General features: G+C 42.2%; 1 protein-coding gene across 2 annotated transcripts in view; it reads left to right on the top strand.

Moving 5' to 3' along the window:
- Window positions 1-147: 147 nt before the first annotated feature.
- Window positions 148-21,765, top strand: part of LOC106590136 (collectin-12) — a 62,127-nt gene continuing 40,509 nt past the window's right edge. Inside the window, exons 1-2 of one of the 2 annotated variants that reach the window (XM_014180756.2) lie at window positions 148-695; window positions 4,573-4,623. In XM_014180756.2, the coding sequence (XP_014036231.1) occupies window positions 689-695; window positions 4,573-4,623 (58 nt within the window). In that variant the 5' untranslated portion in view covers window positions 148-688. Of the gene's footprint in view, window positions 696-4,562; window positions 4,624-21,765 lie in introns of those variants that run through there. The other variant, XM_045710792.1, reaches the window with a different exon arrangement.

The raw sequence follows: 21,765 nt of genomic DNA, 5'->3' as shown, positions 1-21,765 counted from the left end.
GATGTTGGTTGAGCCCCCTCCGCAACCCCTTTGAAATGGTCTTTAATGAGTACCACATTTTTCACCCAGAGGACGCGATCGCCATCAAGCCAGTAATCTAATCTCATCTCCTGCTAGCAGCTCCACAAGGGTCCCAGAGTTCGCGCTGAAAGGCATCCTCACCTTTTCCCCTTTAAGGAGTGCGAGGAGTGGGGGGGGAATCGGACAGATGTAGAACACACGTGGTTTGCTGCTAGAACGGGGCTCCAGACGCGGGACTTCCTTTGGCTTTGACATTTTTGTGGGTTTGGGATTGTGGCAGGCGCAGCGTACTGGAAAGAAGACATCAACAACCTAACACTATAGCCACGGGTGCATTTTACAGAGCTACACAAAATATTACGAATACGTGAACTTTTAACTTTCTCTCCCACGCACGCTACACATTTTATTCAACTATGTATGCAAATAACGGAACAATGACATTCTAACGGGATGTTCGGGATGAACAAATAGCCTAACGGAGCGGTTCGTGCGCAATCATTACATTTTGCAGTTGGGGGAGCTGAACTTTTTGTGTACACGTTTCGTTTTCTGTTCTCCAAGCAACTGATTCAAATCTGCCCGGTTGGACGGAACTTTGAGATGCGCTAAAAGTGACATAGAGACTCTCATCTCTTCTACACTCCTAACAGATTTATATAACGCCATGAAAGGTACAGTATGTGTTATGCACAGTTATGCTCATCTTAAAATAGAGTTTTGAGAAGTTTGAAGTCGTAGCTAAACTATGATTTTGATGAATTCACGGTTTTCTGTATATGTGTGCGTGCGTGCTTATTTGTGCGTTGGGCTGTGTGTTGCACATCTGGATGAGATTAAGTGCCTGTGGTGTGGAGTTCAGCTGCGTTGTGAAATGACTTGGCCTTTCTCCGCCAGTCGCATCATTCTCTATAGTTGGACAATGAGAGAGTGGCTGTCTTTGTTTAATAATTTGGTCCTTGGTGATATGCCCTACATGTATGATAGCAGTGATATTTCTGGTCTAGGCTGCAGTAATATTACTAAAGTGAAATTTTAACCATATTTTATGCATGGAAGTGTATTGCGTATTAGATATTTTTGGGTGTTTTACATGGATCTGTCATGTTCTCCTTATAAATCGATGTATTCCATTATATAGTTATGTTATAGTTATGTTAACTCCCCTGCGAAACACCGTTTGTTATCTTACCTGTGCGAAATAAAATTTAACACCATAGATGGTAGTACTCAGATAGATGTGTCTCTCAAATTCAAAAGTGATCAGGGAACAATATCACTGTAACAATTGCTTAAGTTTCCAGCAAAATATGTACATAGACCTACTGTAATTCTATATTACAGTACAGTACTGTAAAGAGCAATGCATTATGGGGGCTCAATTTGTGCAATATGCAAAAATTGCTCCGCCATTTCCTGGTTGCTAAAATTTGACTAGTTTGGTTAATTTCAATTTATGTGACAAAACAAGTATAGTGTGGAGAATCATTGTACCATCTAAACCGCTGTGGAATATATTTTCAATAACCAAAAATATTGTATTTTCAGCTGTTTGAAGCTGGGGTACTAAACCAAAAGTAACTTAAGAACGGGAAGCAAAGAAATAGTGCACATAGAACAGATCTACCGCTTCTTAGACTTGCTTTTAATACAAATTACATATTTATAACTCACATTTTTATTTGAATTTGGTTAGGTCACCCAAAAAGTTACATATTGCAGCTTTAACCATAAAGTACTGTATTGCTATGTTGTTGTATATTTATTGCAGCATTCTTTAAATTATGGTGAATTTAAAAAAAAATGTTGTGGGAGGGGAAAGAATCGCTAGCTCAACATATTTAGAGGCGTGACTTGTAAGTGGGTATACTGTATTTGGTGCATCCGTTAGTGAGAATGCTGTAGCAATAGAACTGATATGTGTTCGAAGTTCCCTAATCATTTCATGTGTAAAGGGGACAGATCAGAGTGGCAGCAAGTCTTAAACCTTTACTGGTTGAGTTTTTTGCCAAGTCCTTTTGGTCTGCTTGGCGCTGTAATCACAGCCAGGTTGGAAGTCTTTGCAAGCAATATAAAACAACACATTTTCATAAATATTCTGTACTGTACAAATGCCTAGCAGCCAACCTGTTTGCTCCAGTCCCATGTAATTACAGTAAAATACCAATATTACGATTACAGTAGCATTTACTTTCTTACAGTATAGTAGGCAAATTTTAAAGTATTGTACTGTATCGTTGCTCGGATATTACAGTAACTTACAGGACACTGGTGGCAAGTCACTGTGAATATTACAGTAACGTACTTTGCACTAGCCAGAGATGGGCAAAGATACATCAAAATGTACCTTGTTACAAATACAAAATACCTTGAAGACCAATGTATCCTTAACTACAACAACATTCTCAGTAACTTTTTACTTGCTATTACTGTGATATGTTTTTTATTTCATCAACGTCATTTAGCAGACACTCTTATCCAGAGTGACTTACAGTCAGTGCATTGAACTAAGGAAGATCAACAAGAACATATCACAATCAAGGCAAGTAAAAAGATGATGTTACCATTACCGAAAATGTTGTTGTAGTTAAGCGAGCACCTTGCAGGTTTATTTTTGTATTAGAAAATACAAAATACATGTATTCTTGTTAAATTGTTACAAAATACATACATTGTAGATCAGGCCAGTGAAATACAAATGACAAAATAGGTATTGAAAATCTGGAAATACCTATATCAAATACATGTAACAGAAATACTGCCTATCGTTGGCAGTAGCTGCCTGGGCTGTAAATCTGCAACAGTTTACTAACCAATGTGCTTCCAGTAAAGCATTGTAAATTTGAGAAATACACCATGTTGCTGTAGTCAGGTGGTCCAGTAATATGCTGTAAATTTGTGTTTCAGTAAAGGTCATGTAAATCCACAGTAATTTACTGGCTTCTGTGCTGCCAGTAATTTACTATACATTTACAGTAACCTACTAGCTACTGTGTTACCTGTAATTTATTGTAAAAAAATTACAGGAAATGTCTTACAGTGTAGAACATCTCATATGTCCATTTTGGACCACTCTGTCACACAGGTTGCATCCCAAATGGTGCCCTATTCTCTATGTAGTGTACTGCCGCCCTCCTCAACCTCCTTCTCCCCTCCCCCTCACACTGCCCCCAGTCAAAACTGCATCTCTCCCTCTCCTACATCTGCTAGCCATTATCAGTGATGTTCTTATCTTTCTGCAGCCTCCCTGCGCTGGCTTCTAGTGTAGTGTAGTGGAGTGCAGTGTAGTGTGGCAAAGTGTAATTAGGGTTTAAAGTCAACAACCCAGAGAAACCGCAGCTTGTGGCTTTTACAGGCCTGAGTCCTCCTGTCTCCTTTCCACATAGAAAGAGGCACTTGATGGGGAGTTATAGCCTTTATAACATACCATGATGATAAAGCTATATGCTGAGTAAGGCCTATATATCCGCCCCAGAGAGAAAGACATTTGTGTAGTATCCTGGGCTGTAGCAAATGCCTGTTGGTGTCCTGCATCCATTTGGTTACCTGGGTTACGTCTCAAATGACACCCTTTATAGTGCACTACATTTGACTAGAGCCATGTAAAGCCCTGGTTAAAAGTAGTGCACGACAGGGAAAAGGGTGCCATTGTGGACACACCCCTGGTGCTGCATAATTCTTCAGACGTGCCGGAAGTATCATATTATAAATAATCTGTGTCAGTTGTACTTTTATCACATACACTGGATTCACTGTGAAACATGGAGTGCTAAAGTGTGTACATATAACAGTCCCTCCAGGATCTTGCCATTTTTGTTGTGATAGTTGAGGCTGAAAATGCTTGATTATATTACAAGGTCTCTCAACCAGAGAGAACCATGGTAACAGAACAGTTATGGGGAGAACATTCTGTCCTGACCTTTGCTGAGGTGGGGTACTCATTCCTCTGGGGAGTTGATATATTCAGAGTGTCAAATGTCCCCATTTAGTGCACTACTTTTGAACAGGGCCCATATACTATACATTTACATTTTAGTCATTTAGCAGACACTTTTATCCAGAGCGACTTACAGTAGTGAATGCATACATTTCATTTCATACATTTTTTTTTCTCCTGTGCTGTGGGAATCGAACCCACAAACCTGGCGTTGCAAACACCATGCTCTACCAACTGAGCTACAGGGAAGGCTATATAGTAAGTAGGGTGCCATTTGGGATGCAGTAATACAGTGTATATGAAGGTTTATAGAGAGATATATTTAGTTGATCATTTAAAACACAATACAACCACATCATAATGCATTTCAAATCATTGAGGATGACACAAAAAAGTAAAAACAACGTATTTCCATTGTGGTAAATGTAGTAACACTGTTATCACCCCACGCAGTTGATTTCAGTGTGTGATGTGACTGTACCATATTTTTGATCTATATGGAGTTTTTGTTCTGGAACCAATGGAGTATAGGCTACATGGTTAATTTGTTGCCATGTGTGATTTTTCTCCCAGACCTCATGGTAACACATATGTTTCTGTTGTCATGCCCACAGACGATTTTGCAGACGAGGAGGAAGTACAGTCTTTTGGATACAAGAGGTTCGGTGAGTAGAGCACAACTCTCCTTACTGTCTTTACTCCCATTCCCTACTGAGAGAAATATCAATCTCCCTTATCACCATCGAGTGATACTTTGCATGCGTCTCACATGGCAACTTATTCCCTATGAAGTGCACTAACCATAGGGCTATGGTGAAAAGTAATGCATCATATAGGGAATAGGGACAGACACAAGGCAGTCTGTCTCCCCACTGCCTTTGGGTCAGGGGGTCAGTGATGCGTTCCTGTCTGGACCGCGCAGGGTTAAACACAACAGCTCATTCTGGCTGACAGCGTGTGCGATCCAACCCCGCCACTGGTCCAAAAGCAGCAATCACAGCTTGCTTGGGTCAGGATGTCACAACTTCATAAACACACATACACTCAGTCACTGATAGATAGACATACACACACACACACACACACACACACACACACACACACACACTAGCGGTTCTGGGGGGAAGGGGGGGCAGGGGGGGCCAGTGCCCCTGTGACAACAATTTTGGACCCCCTTGTGGCCCCCCTAAATGTGGAGTATGAAATAATTTTTACATAACAAATTTTTTCTATCGTTCTTTTTTTACATCCGTTATTAGAAAGTGGCAATGCGGAACACTAATTTAACCCACACATTTTCTAGAGGGACGGCTTTAGGCGGAACACAATAGTATCGTACCACATGCAAAACGATATGACAACAATAACGTCTAATGTATCTGACCCCTCTAACAGTACAACTGGCCCCAGCTTGGCCCCCCAGTTGAAATGGTCTAGAACCGCCACTGCACACACCGTGCACACTCACACTCTCAAACTCACACATACATACATACAGAGTAAAAGAGAGAAGAGGGAGACAGACAGACAGACAGACAGACAGACAGACAGACAGACAGACAGACAGACAGACAGACAGACAGACAGACAGACAGACAGACAGACAGACAGACAGACAGACAGACAGACAGACAGACAGACAGACAGACAGACAGATCACAGCAAAATCACAGTAACTGAACAGAACAATCCTCAATCATGAGGCATCGAGGCCGAAGGAACTGCACAATATTAAGAAATGCTATAGATGGAAGGAATGTAGGGTAGAAATCTACCAAAAACAAATTCAATCCCTTTTAGATGACTTCCTGGACAAAACATTTCACTCTAATAGTGAAGATGTAAACTTGGCGTTATAAAGTGTAAACAGTATATTTGACCTTTCAGCTTCCCTATCAAATACATTTTTTTTCAAGTAGACAACCTAAGAAAATGAAAAACAATGACAAATGGTTTGATGAAGAATTAAAAATCTAAGAAAGAAATTGAGAAACCATTCTAACCAAAAACATAGATACCTAGAAAACCTGAGTCTACACCTTCACTATGGTGTATCACTAAAACAATACAGAAATACAGCACGTCAGAAATCAGCTCAATGTAATTGAAGTCCATATAATCTAACCACTTCTGGGAAAATTGGAACACACTATACAAACAGCAACATGAAGAGTTATCTATCCAAAACGAAGATGTGTGGATAAACCACTTCTCCAATCTTTTTGGCTCTATAACAAAGAACAAAAAACAAAAACATACATAATACATTATCAATTGCAAATCTTAGAATCAGCTTTTAAAGACTACTAGAACCCACTGTATTCTCCAATTACATTGAATGAACTACAGGACAAAATACAAACCCTCCAACCCCAAAAGGCCTGTGTTATCCTACATGAAATGATAAAATATACAGACCACAAATTCCAATTGGCTGTACTTAAGCTCTTTAACATCATCCTCAGCTCTGGCATTATCCCCAATATTCAGAACCAAAGACTGATAACCCCAATGCACAAAAGTGCAGACACATTTGACTCCTGTAACTACCGTTTGATATGCTTCAACAGCAACCTTGGGAAAATCCTCTGCATTATTATTAACAGCAGACTTGTACATTTCCTCAGTGAAAACAATGTACTGAGCAAATGTCAAATTGTCTTTTTACCAAATTACCATATTCACCCTGCACACCCTAACTGACAAACAAACAAACCAAAACAAAGGCAAAGTCTTCTCATGCTTTGTTGATATCAGAAATTAAATTTGGCATGAGAGTCTGCTATACAAATTGATGGAAAGTGGTGTTGGGGGAAAAACATACGACATTATAAAATCCATGTACAGAAACAACAAGTGTGCGGTTAAAATTGGCAAAAAACACACATTTATTTCCACAGGACCATGGTGTGAGACAGGGTTGCAGCTTAAGCCCCACATTCTTCAAAATATACAGTTGAAGTTGGAGGTTTACATACGCCTTAGCCAAATACATTTAAACTCAGTTTTTCACAATTCCTGACATTTAATCCAAGTAAAAATTCCCTGTTTTAGGTCAGTTAGGATCACCACGTTATTTTAGGAATGTGAAATGTCAGAATAATAGTAGAGAATGATTTATTTCAGCTTTAATTTCTTTCATCACATTCCCAGTGGGTCAGAAGTTTACATACACTCAATTAGCATTTGGTAGCATTGCCATTAAATTGTTTAACTTGGGTCAAACGTTTCGGGTAGCCTTCCACAAGCTTCCCACAATAAATTGGGTGAATTTTGGCCCATTCCTCCTGACAGAGCTGGTGTAACTGTCACGTTCGTCATAATAATGATGGTCGGACCAAGGCGCAGCGTGAGTAGCTTTCCACATAATTTATTAGAAAGTGAAACTTTAGAAAAATACTAAACAAATAAATAAGAAACGAACCGTGACTACAATGAAACTACACATAAACAATATCCCATAACCCACAAGTGAAAAACAAGCTACTTAATTAAGTATCCCCAATTAGAGACAATGATGACCAGCTGCCTCTAATTGGGAATCATACAAATCACCCAAACATAGAAAAACTAAACTAGAACCCCACATAGAAAAGAATAACTAGAAACCCCCCCAGTCACGCCCTGACCTACTCTATCATAGAAAATAAGAGCTTTCTATGGTCATGATGTGACAGTAACTGAGTCAGGTTTGTAGGCCTCCTTGCTCGCACACGCTTTTTCAGCTCTGCCCACAAATTTTCGATGGGATTGAGGTCAGGGCTTTGTGATGACCACTCCAATACCTTGACTTTGTTGTCCTTAAGCCATTTTTCCACAACTTTGGAAGCATGCTTGGGGTCATTGTCCATTTGGAAGACCCACATGCAACCAAGCTTTAACTTCCTGACTGATGTCTTGAGATGTTGCTTCAATATATCCACATATTTTTCCTGCCTCATGATGCCATCTATTTTGTAAAGTGCACCAGTCCCTCCTGCAGCAAAGCACCCCCACAACATGATGCTGCCACCCCCGTGCTTCACGGTTGAGATGGTGTTCTTCGGCTTGCAAGCTCCCCCTTTTTTCTCCAAACATAACGATGGTCATTATGGCCAAACAGTTCTATTTTTGTTTCATCAGACCAGAGGACATTTCTCCAAAAAGTACAATCTATGTCCCCATCTGCAGCTGCAAATCGTAGTCTGGCTTTTTTATGGAGGTTATGGAGCAGTGGCTTCTTCCTTGCTGAGCGGCCTTTCAGGTTATGTCGATATATGGCTCATTTTACTGTGGATATAGATACTTTTGTACTTGTTTCCTCCAGCATCATCACAAGTTCCTTTGCTGTTGTTCTGGGATTGATTTGCACTTTTCGCACCAAAGTACGTTAATCTCTAGGAGACAGAACGCGTCTCCTTCCTGAGCGGTATGACGGCTGCGTGGTCCCATGGTGTTTATACTTACGTACTATTGTTTGTACAGATGAACGTGGTATTTTCAGGCATTTGGAAATTGCTCCCAAGGATGAACCAGACTTGTGGAGGTCTACAATTTTTTTTCTGAGGTCTTGGCTGATTTTCCCATGATGTCAAGCAAAGAGGCACTGAGTTTGAAGGTAGGCCTTGAAATACATCCACAGGTACACCTCCAATTGACTCAAAGTATGTCAATTAGCCTATCAGAAGCCTCTAAAGCCATGACATCATTTTCTGGAATTTTCCAAGCTGTGTAAAGGCACAGTCAATTTCGTGTATGTAAACTTCTGACCCACTGGAATTGTGATAGTGAATTATAAGTGAAATAATCTGTCTGTAAACAATTGTTGGAAAAATTACTTGTGTCATGCACAAAGTAGATGTCCTAACCGACTTGCCAAAACTATAGTTTGTTAACAAGAAATTTGCGGAGTGGTTGAAAAACAAGTTTTAATGACTCCAACCTAAGTGTATGTAAACCTCCGACTTCGACTGTATATCAACGCATTGGCGAGGGCACTAGAAAAGTCTGCAGCACCCAGCCTCACCCTACTAGAATCTGAAGTCAAATGTTTGCTGATGATTTGGTGCTTCTGTCCCCAACCAAGGAGGGCCTACAGCAGCACCTAGATCTTCTGCTCAGATTCCGTCAGACCTGGGCCCTGACATTAAATCTCAGTAAGACAAAAATAATGGTGTTCCAAAAAAGGTCCAGTTGCCAGGACCACAAATACAAATTCCATCTAGACACTGTTGCCCTAGAGCACACAAAAAACAATACATACCTCGGCGTAAATATCAGCGCCACAGGTAACTTCCACAAAGCTCTGAACGATCTGAGAGACAAGGCAAGAAGGGCCTTCTTTGCCATAAAAAGGAACATAAAATTCAACATACCAATTAGGATCTGGCTAAAAATACTTGAATCAATTATTGAACCCATTACCCTTTATGGTTGTGAGGTCTGGGGTACGCTCACCAACCAAGAATTCACAAAATGGGACAAACACAAAATTGAGATTGCATGCAGAATTCTGCAAAAATATCCTCAGTGTGCATCGTAAAACGCCAAATAATGATTGCAGCAGAATTAGGCCGATACCCACTAATGATCAAAATATAGAAAAGAGCCGTTCAATTCTACAACCACTTAAAAGGAAGCGATTCCCAAACCTTCCATAACAAAGCCATCACCTACAGAGAGATGAACCTGGAGAAGAGTCCCCTATGCAAGCTGGTCCTGGGCAGTGGTGGAAAAAGTACCCAGTTGAGTAAAAGTAAAGATACCTTAATAGAAAATTACTCATGTAAAAGTGAAAGTCACCCAGTAAAATGCTACTTGAGTAAATATCTAAAAGTATTTGGTTTTAAATATACTCAAGTATCCAAAGTAAATGTAATTGCAAAAATATACTTAATTATTGAAAGCATAAGTATAAATCATTTAAAATTCCCTATATTAAGCAAATCAGATGGCCACATTTTCAAGTTTTTTAAATTTAACGATAGCCAGGGGTACTCCAACACTCAGACATAATTTATAAACGATGCATGTTAGTCAACCAGATGAGTCCACCAGATCAGAGGCAATAGGGATGACCAGGGATGTTCTCTTGATAAGTGCATGAATTCGACCATTTTTCTGTCCTGCTAGCCATTCAAAATGTAACGAGTACTTTTGGGTGTCAGAGAAAATGTATTTAGTATAAAGTACATCATTTTCTTTAGGAATGTAGTGAAGTTAAAGTTAAAAGTTGTCAAATATATAAATAGTAAAGTAAAAGTACAGATACCCCAAAAAACTACTTAAGTAGAACTTTAAATTATTTTTGCACTACTGGTCCTGGGACTCTGTTCACAAACAAACAGACCCCACAGAGCCCCTGGACAGCAACACAATCAGACCCAACCAAATCATGAGAAAACAAAAATATTACTTCACATTGGAAAGAATTAACATAAAAACAGAGCAAACGAGAATGCTATATGGCCCTAAAGAGAGGACACAGTGGCAGAATACCTGACCACTGTGACTGACCCAAACTTTAGGAAAGCTTTGACTATGTACAGACTTAGTGAGCATAGCCTTGCTTTTGAGAATGGCTGCCGTAGGCAGACCTGGCTCTCAAGATAAGACAGGCTATGTGCACATTGCCCACAAAATTAGGTGGAAACTGGCCACACTTCCTAACCTCCTGCTAAATTTATGACCATATTAGAGACACATATTTCCCCTCAGATTACACAGATCCACAAAGAATTAAAAAATGAATCCAATTTTGATAAACACCTTTATCTCTTGGGTGACATACCACAGTGTATCATGACACAAGGCGAGACCCTGATGTTGACACAGGAGGCAGATGGTTGGAGTCTTACAATATTTATTAATCCAATAGGTAAGGCAAGAGAATGGTCATGGACAGGCAAAAGGGTCAAAACCAGTTCACAGTCCAAAAGGTACCAAAGGGCAGGCAGGATGAACAGGCAGGCGGAAAAGTAGTCCAGAGTCAGGCAGGGGTCAAAACCGGGAAGACCAGCAAAAAGAGACTAGCAAAAGGAGAACGGGGAAAACCACACCGGTTGACTTGACTAACATACAAGACAAACTGGCACAAAGAGACAGGAAACACAGGGATAAATACACTGGGGAAAATAAGCGACACCTGGAGGGGGTGGAGACAATCACAGGAACAGGTGAAACAGATCAGGGCGTGACACAGTGTGCAATCACAGCAGCAAGATTTGTGACCTGTTGCCACAAGAAAAGGGCAACCAGTGAAGAACAAACACCGTTGTAAATACAACCCATATTTATGTTTATTTATTTTCCCTTTTTTACTTTAACTAGTTGCACATCGTTACAACACTGTAGTATGACATTTGAAATGTCTTTATTCTTTTGGAACTTTTGTGAGTGTAATGTTAACTGTTAATGTTTTATTGTTTATTTCACTTTTGTTTATTATCTATTTCACTTGCTTTGGCAATGTAAACATATGTTTACAATGCTAATAAAGCCCCTTGAATTGAACTGAATTGAGAGACAGAGGAGAAAGAGAGAGAGAGAGAGAGTAATCCGCCATTGTTCTGTTGATCCAAAGAGTCTGGAGGATGTTGCTTCAGTCCAGAATTAGTCATCCACACATAGTGTGACTCAGGTCCATCAGGGAGGATGGAGTGATGAAGGGAGGAATGATCCCCCATGTTTACCCCGGCACCAGTGGAGACAAACTCAAACGGTGCTAAAACACAATCTCTCTCATTAAAGTGTCACCTGAGAGGAAGCATCCTGTTTGTGTGAGCGCGCTACATCGCGAGACGCCAGCCCTCCACTCATTGGATGTGTCCAAAATGGCACCCTATTTCCTATTTAGTGCACTACTCTTGACCAGAGCGCTATGCAAGGTTAAAGGGTGCCAATTTGGATGCATCCGGACTAGACGAGAGCTCTTAGGGAACGAGGCCAAATAGCAAAGGCCAGTTTCGCTTTTACATTTATTTAAATGAACTCTGGATATGTGTAAGGCCTCGTAGGAGCAGAGAAGAGCCAGGCTGAGGAGAGGAGCTGCTGAACTCTGTGCAACCCAACCAGGGAGGGGATTCTGCTCTTGGCCCTGGGAGGACTATGCTAAAAGTAGTGCACTATATAGGGAATAGGGTTTCTATTTGGGACCCAGGCAATGGCAGCTGTTGGCCTGGCCTGGCCTACCATGCTCTTATAGGCCCGTCTCCTCACTCTGGAGCTGTTATTGTACAAAATAACTATTTGCATGATGATCATTAAGTGCAGTGCTTGAAACTTTAAAACTATAGTGTAAATGAGCCATTTATTTTTCTCTACGGCTAGCTTGAGTATTAAACCCCTGAAGCGTAACGTTTTCATAGGGTTGTTCACTGCTACATGTAACCAGTGTGTACCCCTCTCCATCAGGTTCTATGGAGAGGGGTGTCTTCTAAACTGCATAGGGGAGACTCTCAACAAACATTGTATGACTTTACCCTGGAGTTTGGCCTAAAGACATAGACTTTGGTGATTCCAACTATGAGGCCCAAAAATACACTACATGACCAAATGTATGTGCTCGTCGAACATTTCATTCCAAAATCATGGGCTTTAATATGGAGTTGGTCCACCCTTTGCTGCAATACCAGCCTCCACTCTTTTGGGAAGGCTTTACACTAGATGTTGGAACATTGCTGTGAGGACTTGCTTCCTTTCAGCCACAAGAGCATTAGTGAGTTCGGGCACTGATGTTGGGCGATTAGGCCTGGCTCGCAGTTGGCATTCCAATTCATCCTAAAGGTGTTCGATGGGGTTGAGATCAGGGCTCTGTGCAGGCCAGTCAAGTTCTTCCACAGCGATCTCGACGAACCATTTCTATATGGACCTCGCTTTGTGCACGGGGCATTGCCATGCAGAAACAGGAAAGAGCCTTCCCCAAACTGTTGCCACAAAGTTGGAAGCACAGGATCGTCTAGAATGTCATTGTATGCTGTGGTGTTAAGCTTTCCCTTCCCTGGAACTAAGGGGCCTACCCCAAACAAAGACAAACAGCCCCAGACCATTATTCCTCCTCCACCAACATGTACAGTTGGCACTATGCATTGGGTCAGGTAGTGTTCTCCTGGCATCCACCAAACCCAGATTCGTCCGTCGGACTGCCAGATGGTGAAGTGTGATTCATCACTCCAGAGAACTCGTTTCCACTGCTCCAGAATCCAATGGCGGCAAGCTTTACACCACTCCAATCGATGCTTGGCATTGCGCATGGTGATCTTAGTCTTGTGTGCGGCTACTTGGCCATGGAAACCCATTTAATTAAGATTCCGACGAACAGTTCTTGTGCTGACGTTGCTTCCAGAGGCAGTTTGGAACTTGATAGTGAGTGTTGCATTTTTACACGCTATGTGGTTCGGCACTCGGCGGTCCCGTTCTGTAAGCTTGTGTGGCCTACCACTTCGCGGCTGAGCCGTTGTTGCTCCTAGGTGTTTCCACTTTACAAAGGTGACATCCTATGACGGTGCCACGTTGAAAGTCACTGAACTCTTCAGTAAGGCCATTCTACTGCCAATGTTTGCCTATGGAGATTCAATGGCTGTGTGCTCGAATTTATACACCTGTCAGCAACGGGCGTAGCTGAAATAGCCAAATCCACTAATTTGAAGGGGTGTCCACTTACTTTTGTATATATTGTGCAGTATATCCTGGCCCAAAAAAATACCTATTCCACTGTGGCACTGGTGTTGTCCTAGTGTTATACTAGGGACATTGTCCTCAAAATGGTATAGTCTGGGATGGGGGTGATTTTACAATACAGATGTCTCACTGAAAGTGAAAGGGATGATTGTGAAAGTGTTTCTCTCCCTTTTGTTTACCTTGTCTGTCTCAAGTTGTTTATCAGACTTCCTCCTCGAGTATGTCCTTCCGTTTAACCTCTTTTGGGGAATTCCAGACATTTTGGGACTACGGCTGGCAATAGTAGTCCCAGTGTTCTCATGAAATGCAGGCTGATCCGTAAGGCAGGTATTCGCAGAGCATTGAGCCAACCACCTTTTTCTACCTTTTCTCAGCGTATCCGAACTCTCTCAGGACAAGATGGCTGAATTTCAAAGTGAGAGCGAGAAGAGTGAACTCAAGCTTACCTCACGCATTCTTTCCAGCACAAAGACCTTGGGATCGTCATATTAAAAGTTAGAAGGTGTAATATCAACACACATGTCCCACTAACATTTTGTGACCACATGTTGAAATGTGTATATGTGCTTTTGGTGGTCTTGACACAATTACTGACATATGTGCGGAGTCACCCAGATAACCATTGAACTCTCTCTTTTTTCTCTGAGTGTTCGAAGAAGCTGAACGGATATGACCTTGGGTTTATGCAAAGATACATATTCAACAGATATTCTTTTTTATTGTTTCTCCTTTTGCCGTCTGTCTTTTCCACTTTCCCCCTCTCACACACACACACACGCATAGGCTGAGTGAATTCATATGGTATTCCCATCAGTCTCTCCTCTGCCAAATTGAAGCCAGCTCAAAATTACCTCCCTAGTCCTCAAGGTTTCGGACATATTTATTTTTCTGTGGGTGGTTGACATAGGAAGGCCATTAGCTTTTCGGTCGAACCCCCACATCTCCTTTTAAATCTGTGGATAAAGGAGGATTTGTCATGGGCCATCTTGGCCTTCAATCACCAACCCGGGCATCAATACCTTCAGATCTTCTGCTGCCAGCTACTGATATGGATGAGTGAGCTCAGTATGACTTTTTATTGGTGGGCTTTCATCTGTGAGTTTCCAGGTACAGGAGAGTAAAGGCTGGGAACAGCCAGAGAAGAACACGTAGATAAGTAATTGTTGTAAGCAGCTGTCCCGGTGGGTGGACTCCTGGGATCTGGGGCTTGAGGTCTGAGGTCTAGGTTTGAGGGTTTCTCTTTAAACGAGTCCCAAATAACACCCTATTCCCTAGTGCACCGTGAAGGAAATAGGGTACCATTTGGGATGAAGACTTCTTCTCCCACACATCTGGGTTTCTGGAGTCCGCGCCAGGCGTCCTGCGGACGGCGTGAAACCCAGAGTGTGCTGATCAGTTTCCTGCACTTGTTATGGTTTCACTCCCAGTCGGCATGGCCTGGTACATTCCAGGAGAGCGGTGCGGAGTCAGTGCCCGGGCCCAGCTGTGTCAGCAGCAGCAGTACACCAGCCGTACTGGTGGTTTCATTCCAATGGGACGCACCACACACAACCCTCCCCTACCCAGCCTCACCCCTTCTCTGACTCACCCTCTTTCTATCCTCACCATCTCATCTCATGAGTTTCCCTGCCCCACGCTCGGTGAAGTGGGGAAATGAGTTAGTCAATATCGAATGGCATTGACGTTGAATGAGGCGTAGCGTGCCACTGAAACTTTCCCACCGATCCCAATGAATTAAGCTGCGTCATCAATCTGTCGGTGCTATGTAGTGTTAGGCAGCACTATGAAGGAGTGGAATGCACTTTTATGTGGTTTTCTTCTCTTACTGAAGTTCAATCAATCAAATGTATCTCTAAAGCCCTTTTCACATCAGAAGTTGTGGTAGCAGCAGCGTGGGGGGGGGGGCAATACTCTTCTACAATGAGGTAAAAAAAATGACGAGGATAACTCTTTGACATAGCGAGAACCAACAGAGATGAAAGAGAGCCTGGCCAATGTTTCGAATTGGCTAGCTCGTGGTCAAACCCTACTAGTAATTACACACATCTTAAAAGACGTTTTAAACCAACCGCTTCGCAATACATACATTTTGCATAGTCAGACTCTGAGTCTCTGAAACTAGAAAACTAAGACACAGGATTGACCTGAGAGGCCAAAACTACACACTTAACCTGACCTGGCCGGGTGACCACGTGACTGCGTACGTATGGTCATCCACCTGTGCACCTCCTGCTAAGTCGTGGTGAAAGTAGGGAGAGATGGGAAGGGAAAGTACTTATGACGGTCACCCAGGGACACGGCTACAAACCTGAGGCTCAACCTTGTAAAACCTTCCTGCAGGCCAGAGAGAAAAGAGAGGGAGAAGAGAACGAGAGAACAGAAGAAAGAAGGAGAGAAAAAAAAGAGAAAGAGGAGAGAGAGTGCCAGTGGATGAAGAATGAGTAAGAAAGAGAGAAGGAAGGAGAGAGAAAGAGAAACAGAGTGAATGTTTAGTTAGCGGAGGGGGTTGGAGAACCATAAATCTTTGGCTGAAAGACTGAAGCATAAAATGTAAAACCAGTCGTTAACGAGAACAGGACAAGTCCTTAATTCCACATCTCCGGCTCAGTGCAAAATATTAGAGGTTGTCTTACGTATTCCTTTCTCTGTCCAGGGAACAGACTGGTCACACTGAGAGAATAAACCAATACGAGTAAGAAGCTGAGGCTGAGGCCCTCATGGAGCCACAGTCAGGATGTATACAAGGACGTATCTGCTCTGGTAGAGGAGAATCCTACACCCGTAGAGAGACAGAGGGATGGGAGAGAGAAAGAAGCATGGGGGGAATGACAGAGGGATGGGGAGAGAGATAACATTGATGGGGAGTATGAGCAAGAGGAACAAGAGGTGTTGAGAGGGAGTGGGGGGCTCAATCCAGGAGAGAGGAAGGGAGTGAAAATGAAGAGTGAAGACAAGTTGAAGGAAAACAGGGCTGATGAAAGACAGGAGCAGGAAGGGAAAAGGGAGCTCTTTGTGGGGAGATAAGTCCAATATCTAGTTACACTCTATGTGTGTGTGTGTGTGTGTGTGTGTGTGTGTGTGTGTGTGTGTGTGTGTGTGTGTGTGTGTGTGTGTGTGTGTGTGTGTGTGTGTGTGTATTTGTGTGTGTGTGTTTGTGTGTGTGTATTTGTGTGTGTGTGTGTGTGTGTATTTGTGTGCGTGTGTGTGTGTGTGTGTGTGTGTGTGTGTGTGTGTGTGTGTGTGTGTGTGTGTGTGTGTGTGTGTGTGTGTGTGAAGGAGTGAGTGTTCTTCCCTACTCGGGGAGATTCAGCCAAACATGGTGTTTATGTTGATATGAAGCAGGACCTGCAGATAATTTGTCCATTCACATGTTGCAACTCTTATACACAGTTCTTACATTTCTAATTCTAGCTACATTGATATGGACAGTGATGTGCTGACTATTTTCCTTCATTGGCTAAATAGCATTAAAGCGACCCCTGTTTATAATGTTTTATCATCTTTTTTATTATCTTTCATGACATACTTTGGCTTTCTTTCTCATGCATTCACGTTCTCCCTCAGACAGACACGCTCTCCAGACAGTCATAACTTACTCCTATCAATTTGGAATCTCCCAGAACGATCGGAACCAGGCAAGAGTGCCAAGTGAAAAATGGCCTAATATCATAAAGGACATTTATCTTTTCTTTCCAGAGAGACCTCCACCCATGGGCTCATCACCAAATCAGAGGCTGCATCTGAAAGGGTTCCCTATTCCCTATATAGTGCACTAATTTTGACCACAGCCCTATGTGCCCTGGTTAAAAGTCGTGCACTACACATGGAGTAGTGTGCCACTTGGGACAGAGCCTTCATACCAAAACAGCGATCAAAATATTGTAGGTAGAAGACAACAGTGAGTAGAAAAACAGATTTCTTGGGTCCAGACTATCAATTTTGGCAAAAACAAGGTTGAAAGGTTTTCATAGATTTTGCACCCTTTGTCTCCTGTACAACCAAAATGGCAACCAAAAGCATTAGAATAAGCTTATATTTTGCACCTTCAGCAGAATTAAGGACTAGGTGGTGTTAATTGAGGCATCAAAGTGAAGATTTGTAATTTAGGGTGAACAGTGATGTTTTTGCCAGAGTAACACATTAAGCTGATGCTTAAACCTGATTTAAATTGAATTTGGTAATCCAGAGTGTCAGTGACTCTGGCTCACCTGTCTGTGAGGAAAAGCAGCTTCCCCCTACACACACGCACATACGCACACACAAATACACACACGGAGACACACACATTCATGCACGCACTGACGAACACACGCACACAGACACACACAGCGAGACACAGGTACATGCGCACATGCATGAATGCATGCACACAGACACACACACACACAAATGCAAGAACACACACCATAATATCCCCATCGTGTCCTTGGACTGACCCATGCACATCGATTTTCTTCTTTTTGAATTAGGTTCAATATTGCCTCCTTTTGAGAACCATTTTAGAAGTTTTCCACGCAGGGGATCTGTATCTCCCAAAATGTATTTTAAAATAACAAGTACACTCAACAAAAATATAAAGGCAACATGTGAAGTGTTGGTCCCGTGTTTCATGAGCTGAAATGAAAGATCCCAGGGACAATAAAAGGCCACACACAACACAATGCCACAGATGTCTCAAGTTTTGAGGCAGCGTGCAATTGGCATGCTGACTGCAGGAATGTCCCCCAGAGCTGTTGCCAGAGAATGGAATGGTAATTTCTCTACCATAAGCCGCCTCCAACGTCGTTTTAGAGAATTTGGCAGAACGTCCAACCGGCCTCACAACCGCAGACCACATGGATGGCATTGTGTGGGCGAGCGGTTTGTTGATCTCAATGTTGTGAACAGAGTGCCCCATGGTGGTGGTGGGATTATGGTATGGGCAGGCATAAGCTATGGACAATGAACACAATTGCATTTTATCGATGGCAATTTGAATGCACAGAGATACCGTGACAAGATCCTGAGGCCCATTGTAGTGCCATTTATCCGCCACCATCACCTCATGTTTCAGCATGATAATGCACGGCCCCATGTCGCAAGGATCTGTACACAATTCCTGGAAGCTGAAAATGTCCAAGTTCTTCCATGGCCTGCATACTCACCAGACATGTCACCCATTGAGCATGTTTGGGATGCTCTGGATTGATGTGTACGACAGCGTGTTCTCGCCAATATCCAGAAACTTCACACAGCCATTGAAGATGAGTGGGACATCATTCCACAGGCCACAATCAACAACCTGATCAACTCTATGCGAAGGAGATGTGTCACGTTGCATGAGGCAAATGGTGGTCACACCAGATACTGACTGGTTTTCTGATCCACACCCCTAACTTTTTAAGGTATCTCTGACCAACAGATGCATATCTGTATTCCCAGTCATGTGAAATCCATAGATTAGGTCCTAATGAATTTATTTCATTGGCTGATTTCCTTATATGAACTGTATCTCAGTCAAATCTTTGAAATTGTTGCATGTGTTTGTTCAGTATAGAAGCCTATTACACTTGGCAAGCAGGCAGTCCTTTGTATTAGAGACCTGCCTACTATACTGGAAGCCTACATACTCTGTCTTTAAAATTGTGTGTGTGTGTGTGTGTGTGTGTGTGTGTGTGTGTGTGTGTGTGTGTGTGTGTGTGTGTGTGTGTGTGTGTGTGTGTGTGTGTGTGTGTGTGTGTGTGTGTGTGTGTGTGTGTGTGTGTGTGTGTGTGCGATGATGAATTTGGGGATTCTAATTTCTACTGGTTTAGTATAAACTACCAATACAAATCCTAAATCTGTTTTGGGAAGTTTGAAACATTAATGAAAGAAAGAAATTGACTCAGCCAGATGCCAAGATCAACCTACTGCTTCCTGGTTTAGAAAAACAGCTGAAGTGGAGAAGATGATGTATATTCTGGTCCAAATCCCAGTCAAACCCATAATGACTATCACATTCTCAGACGTGGCCAAGACTGAGACGGAGAGAATTTGCAGTTATATTTTCTTTTTCTAAACCCAGTATACCTGTTTTTGCTTGCTCTGCATATCCCGCCCCTGCAAATGCAAAGGGGTGGGTTTACACACTAGGAAACACCATTTTCCGAATGACAGTCGGCATGAGTCAACTTTATTTTTTTACCTGAGTTGGCATTGTTTTTCCAAAATCACTTCTTTTATAGTATTGTGTCCTCATCTTAGTCAGATCTCTCAACATCCGGTCAGGCCTCGTCAGCTCTGTCATTGGCTGAAAAATACCACTTATGCGCGGAGAACAGAGGTGCATTCAACAAGGGAAATAGTTTGTTAACTTTAGCTGTTAGGCCGTCATTGTAAATAAGAAAGTCAGTTGACTTGCCTAGTTAAATAAAGGTAAAATAATAATGTTGACAAAAAAAAGCTAGCATATTCCATTTGTTTTGTGTTAGCCGCGACCTTTCGCTAACGTTAGCTAACAGTCTGAGAAGATAGTGTGTGGCGAATGTGAGTGTCTAAACTGCCGCTAAATACAGTCAAGTGGCCATGTAAACTTTCTATATTTAGTAGGAATAGCCAAGTCGTTTTCAGTTTGAATATTCTCTAAAAAGCCATAGTAATCGTTACAAAAAGTAGCTGTTTGATGTTTCACCGTAACATTTTGGAATGTTCATTAAAGTCGTTCAACTGAAATTGTTACTCTGGCAACATGTTCGCTGCAAACAGAGGCCTTGTTGAACTCTCCTTGTTGAGCTCTCAACTTCACAGACTTGTGAAGTCACTTCTGTTACATATTTTTCCAAAAATGTTATCCTAAAAGGTCAGTGCCCTGACCTGTATACATAAGGCTCGGACATTGTTTTTATCACTGAAAATATTTGTTCAGAGAGTTTAGAGTGAGGAGTGTTCTCTTCAGCTCATCCTTCAACTTGTCCTCACGAATACTAAACTACCAGACTACTCCATAGTAAGTGATCTAATTTGAACCCAATTTTGTCTGTTGTTGATTAGCGTGTGTTCCATTAAGTGGAATTTACTTGGCATGAATCGCAAGCCCAGATGTCTGACAGTCAGATGTCTGCGCTGGATCCCTCGTCTCTAATAGGCTAAACCAAGGTTTTCCGGCGGAGAGCGTGCCACTCTCTAGTCTGGCGTGTGTCCCTTCCAGTCCAACTAGCTGCAGCCGATGGCTCACTGTCATGGCGACTGACAGGCCACTCCCCCGCATCCAGCCACAGATGTGGTAGGCCACCCAGAGAGAACTCCATCAAACTCCATCACCCACGATGCACCAACGCAGACAGGAGATGGCTTCTATTGTTACAGCCCTCAGAATGCAGCCCATGGCTTTCATGGCTGCGCCTGTTTTCTTTTGCATGTTGATCTGTTGATGTTGGATGTTTCTAAGATTTTGGAAGGAAAACATATATTTTGGTTAAATATCATCGTCCATGTGGTTTTCTCTCATTCAAATGTGTCCGTGTGGAATTGTGCTCCTGCTTTCAACTCACAGAAGTTATCCTAATCTCACTTTTTTTTTATCTTTCACTTGTAGTTTTTGTCCAACTGAAAGCTGGCCTTCAAATGGACTGTTTTTTTTGCCTCTTTAGTAACAGTTTAATACCACTAACATTCCATTGAGTGAATCTCCCTTCCTTACTTTAACTTTGAGACTGACACACAACTTCTCTCTGTTTCATGTACTGCCTGTAATGAAGAGACATTTTACTAAGAACGACATGAACCACTTGAGAAGTTATAGATCCAACAAAAAATACAGTCCACACTGGTTTTTAGTTTCACTATGCAAACCTATGCAAACCATCTTAACATAATGTTCTGTAAAAGTTATTATTCCTCTGAATGGCAGAGTTACTTATTACAACCTAACCTAAAACCCCCAAATCAGAGAGTGGCTTCTTCCAGATTGACCAGAAACAATGAAAACCAAACCACGACCAACACCATAGTGAGGGAGTACAGTAACGTAACAGAACATGGGGTCCCATTGGAATGCATGCCTCTGCCTGCGTCTCAAATAGCACCTTATTCCCTATATAATACACTACTTTTGACCAGGCTCAGGCCCTGGTCAAAAGTAGTGCACTATAAAGGGTATAGGGTGCCATTTGGGAGACTTCCAGAAGCAGGAA

The sequence above is a fragment of the Salmo salar genome, chromosome ssa29 (genome assembly GCF_905237065.1).
Source record: "Salmo salar chromosome ssa29, Ssal_v3.1, whole genome shotgun sequence".
NCBI classification, from domain to species: domain Eukaryota; kingdom Metazoa; phylum Chordata; class Actinopteri; order Salmoniformes; family Salmonidae; genus Salmo; species Salmo salar.
Note: the sequence above shows the minus strand (reverse complement) of the source record. Positions and strands in the feature narration are given on the sequence as shown.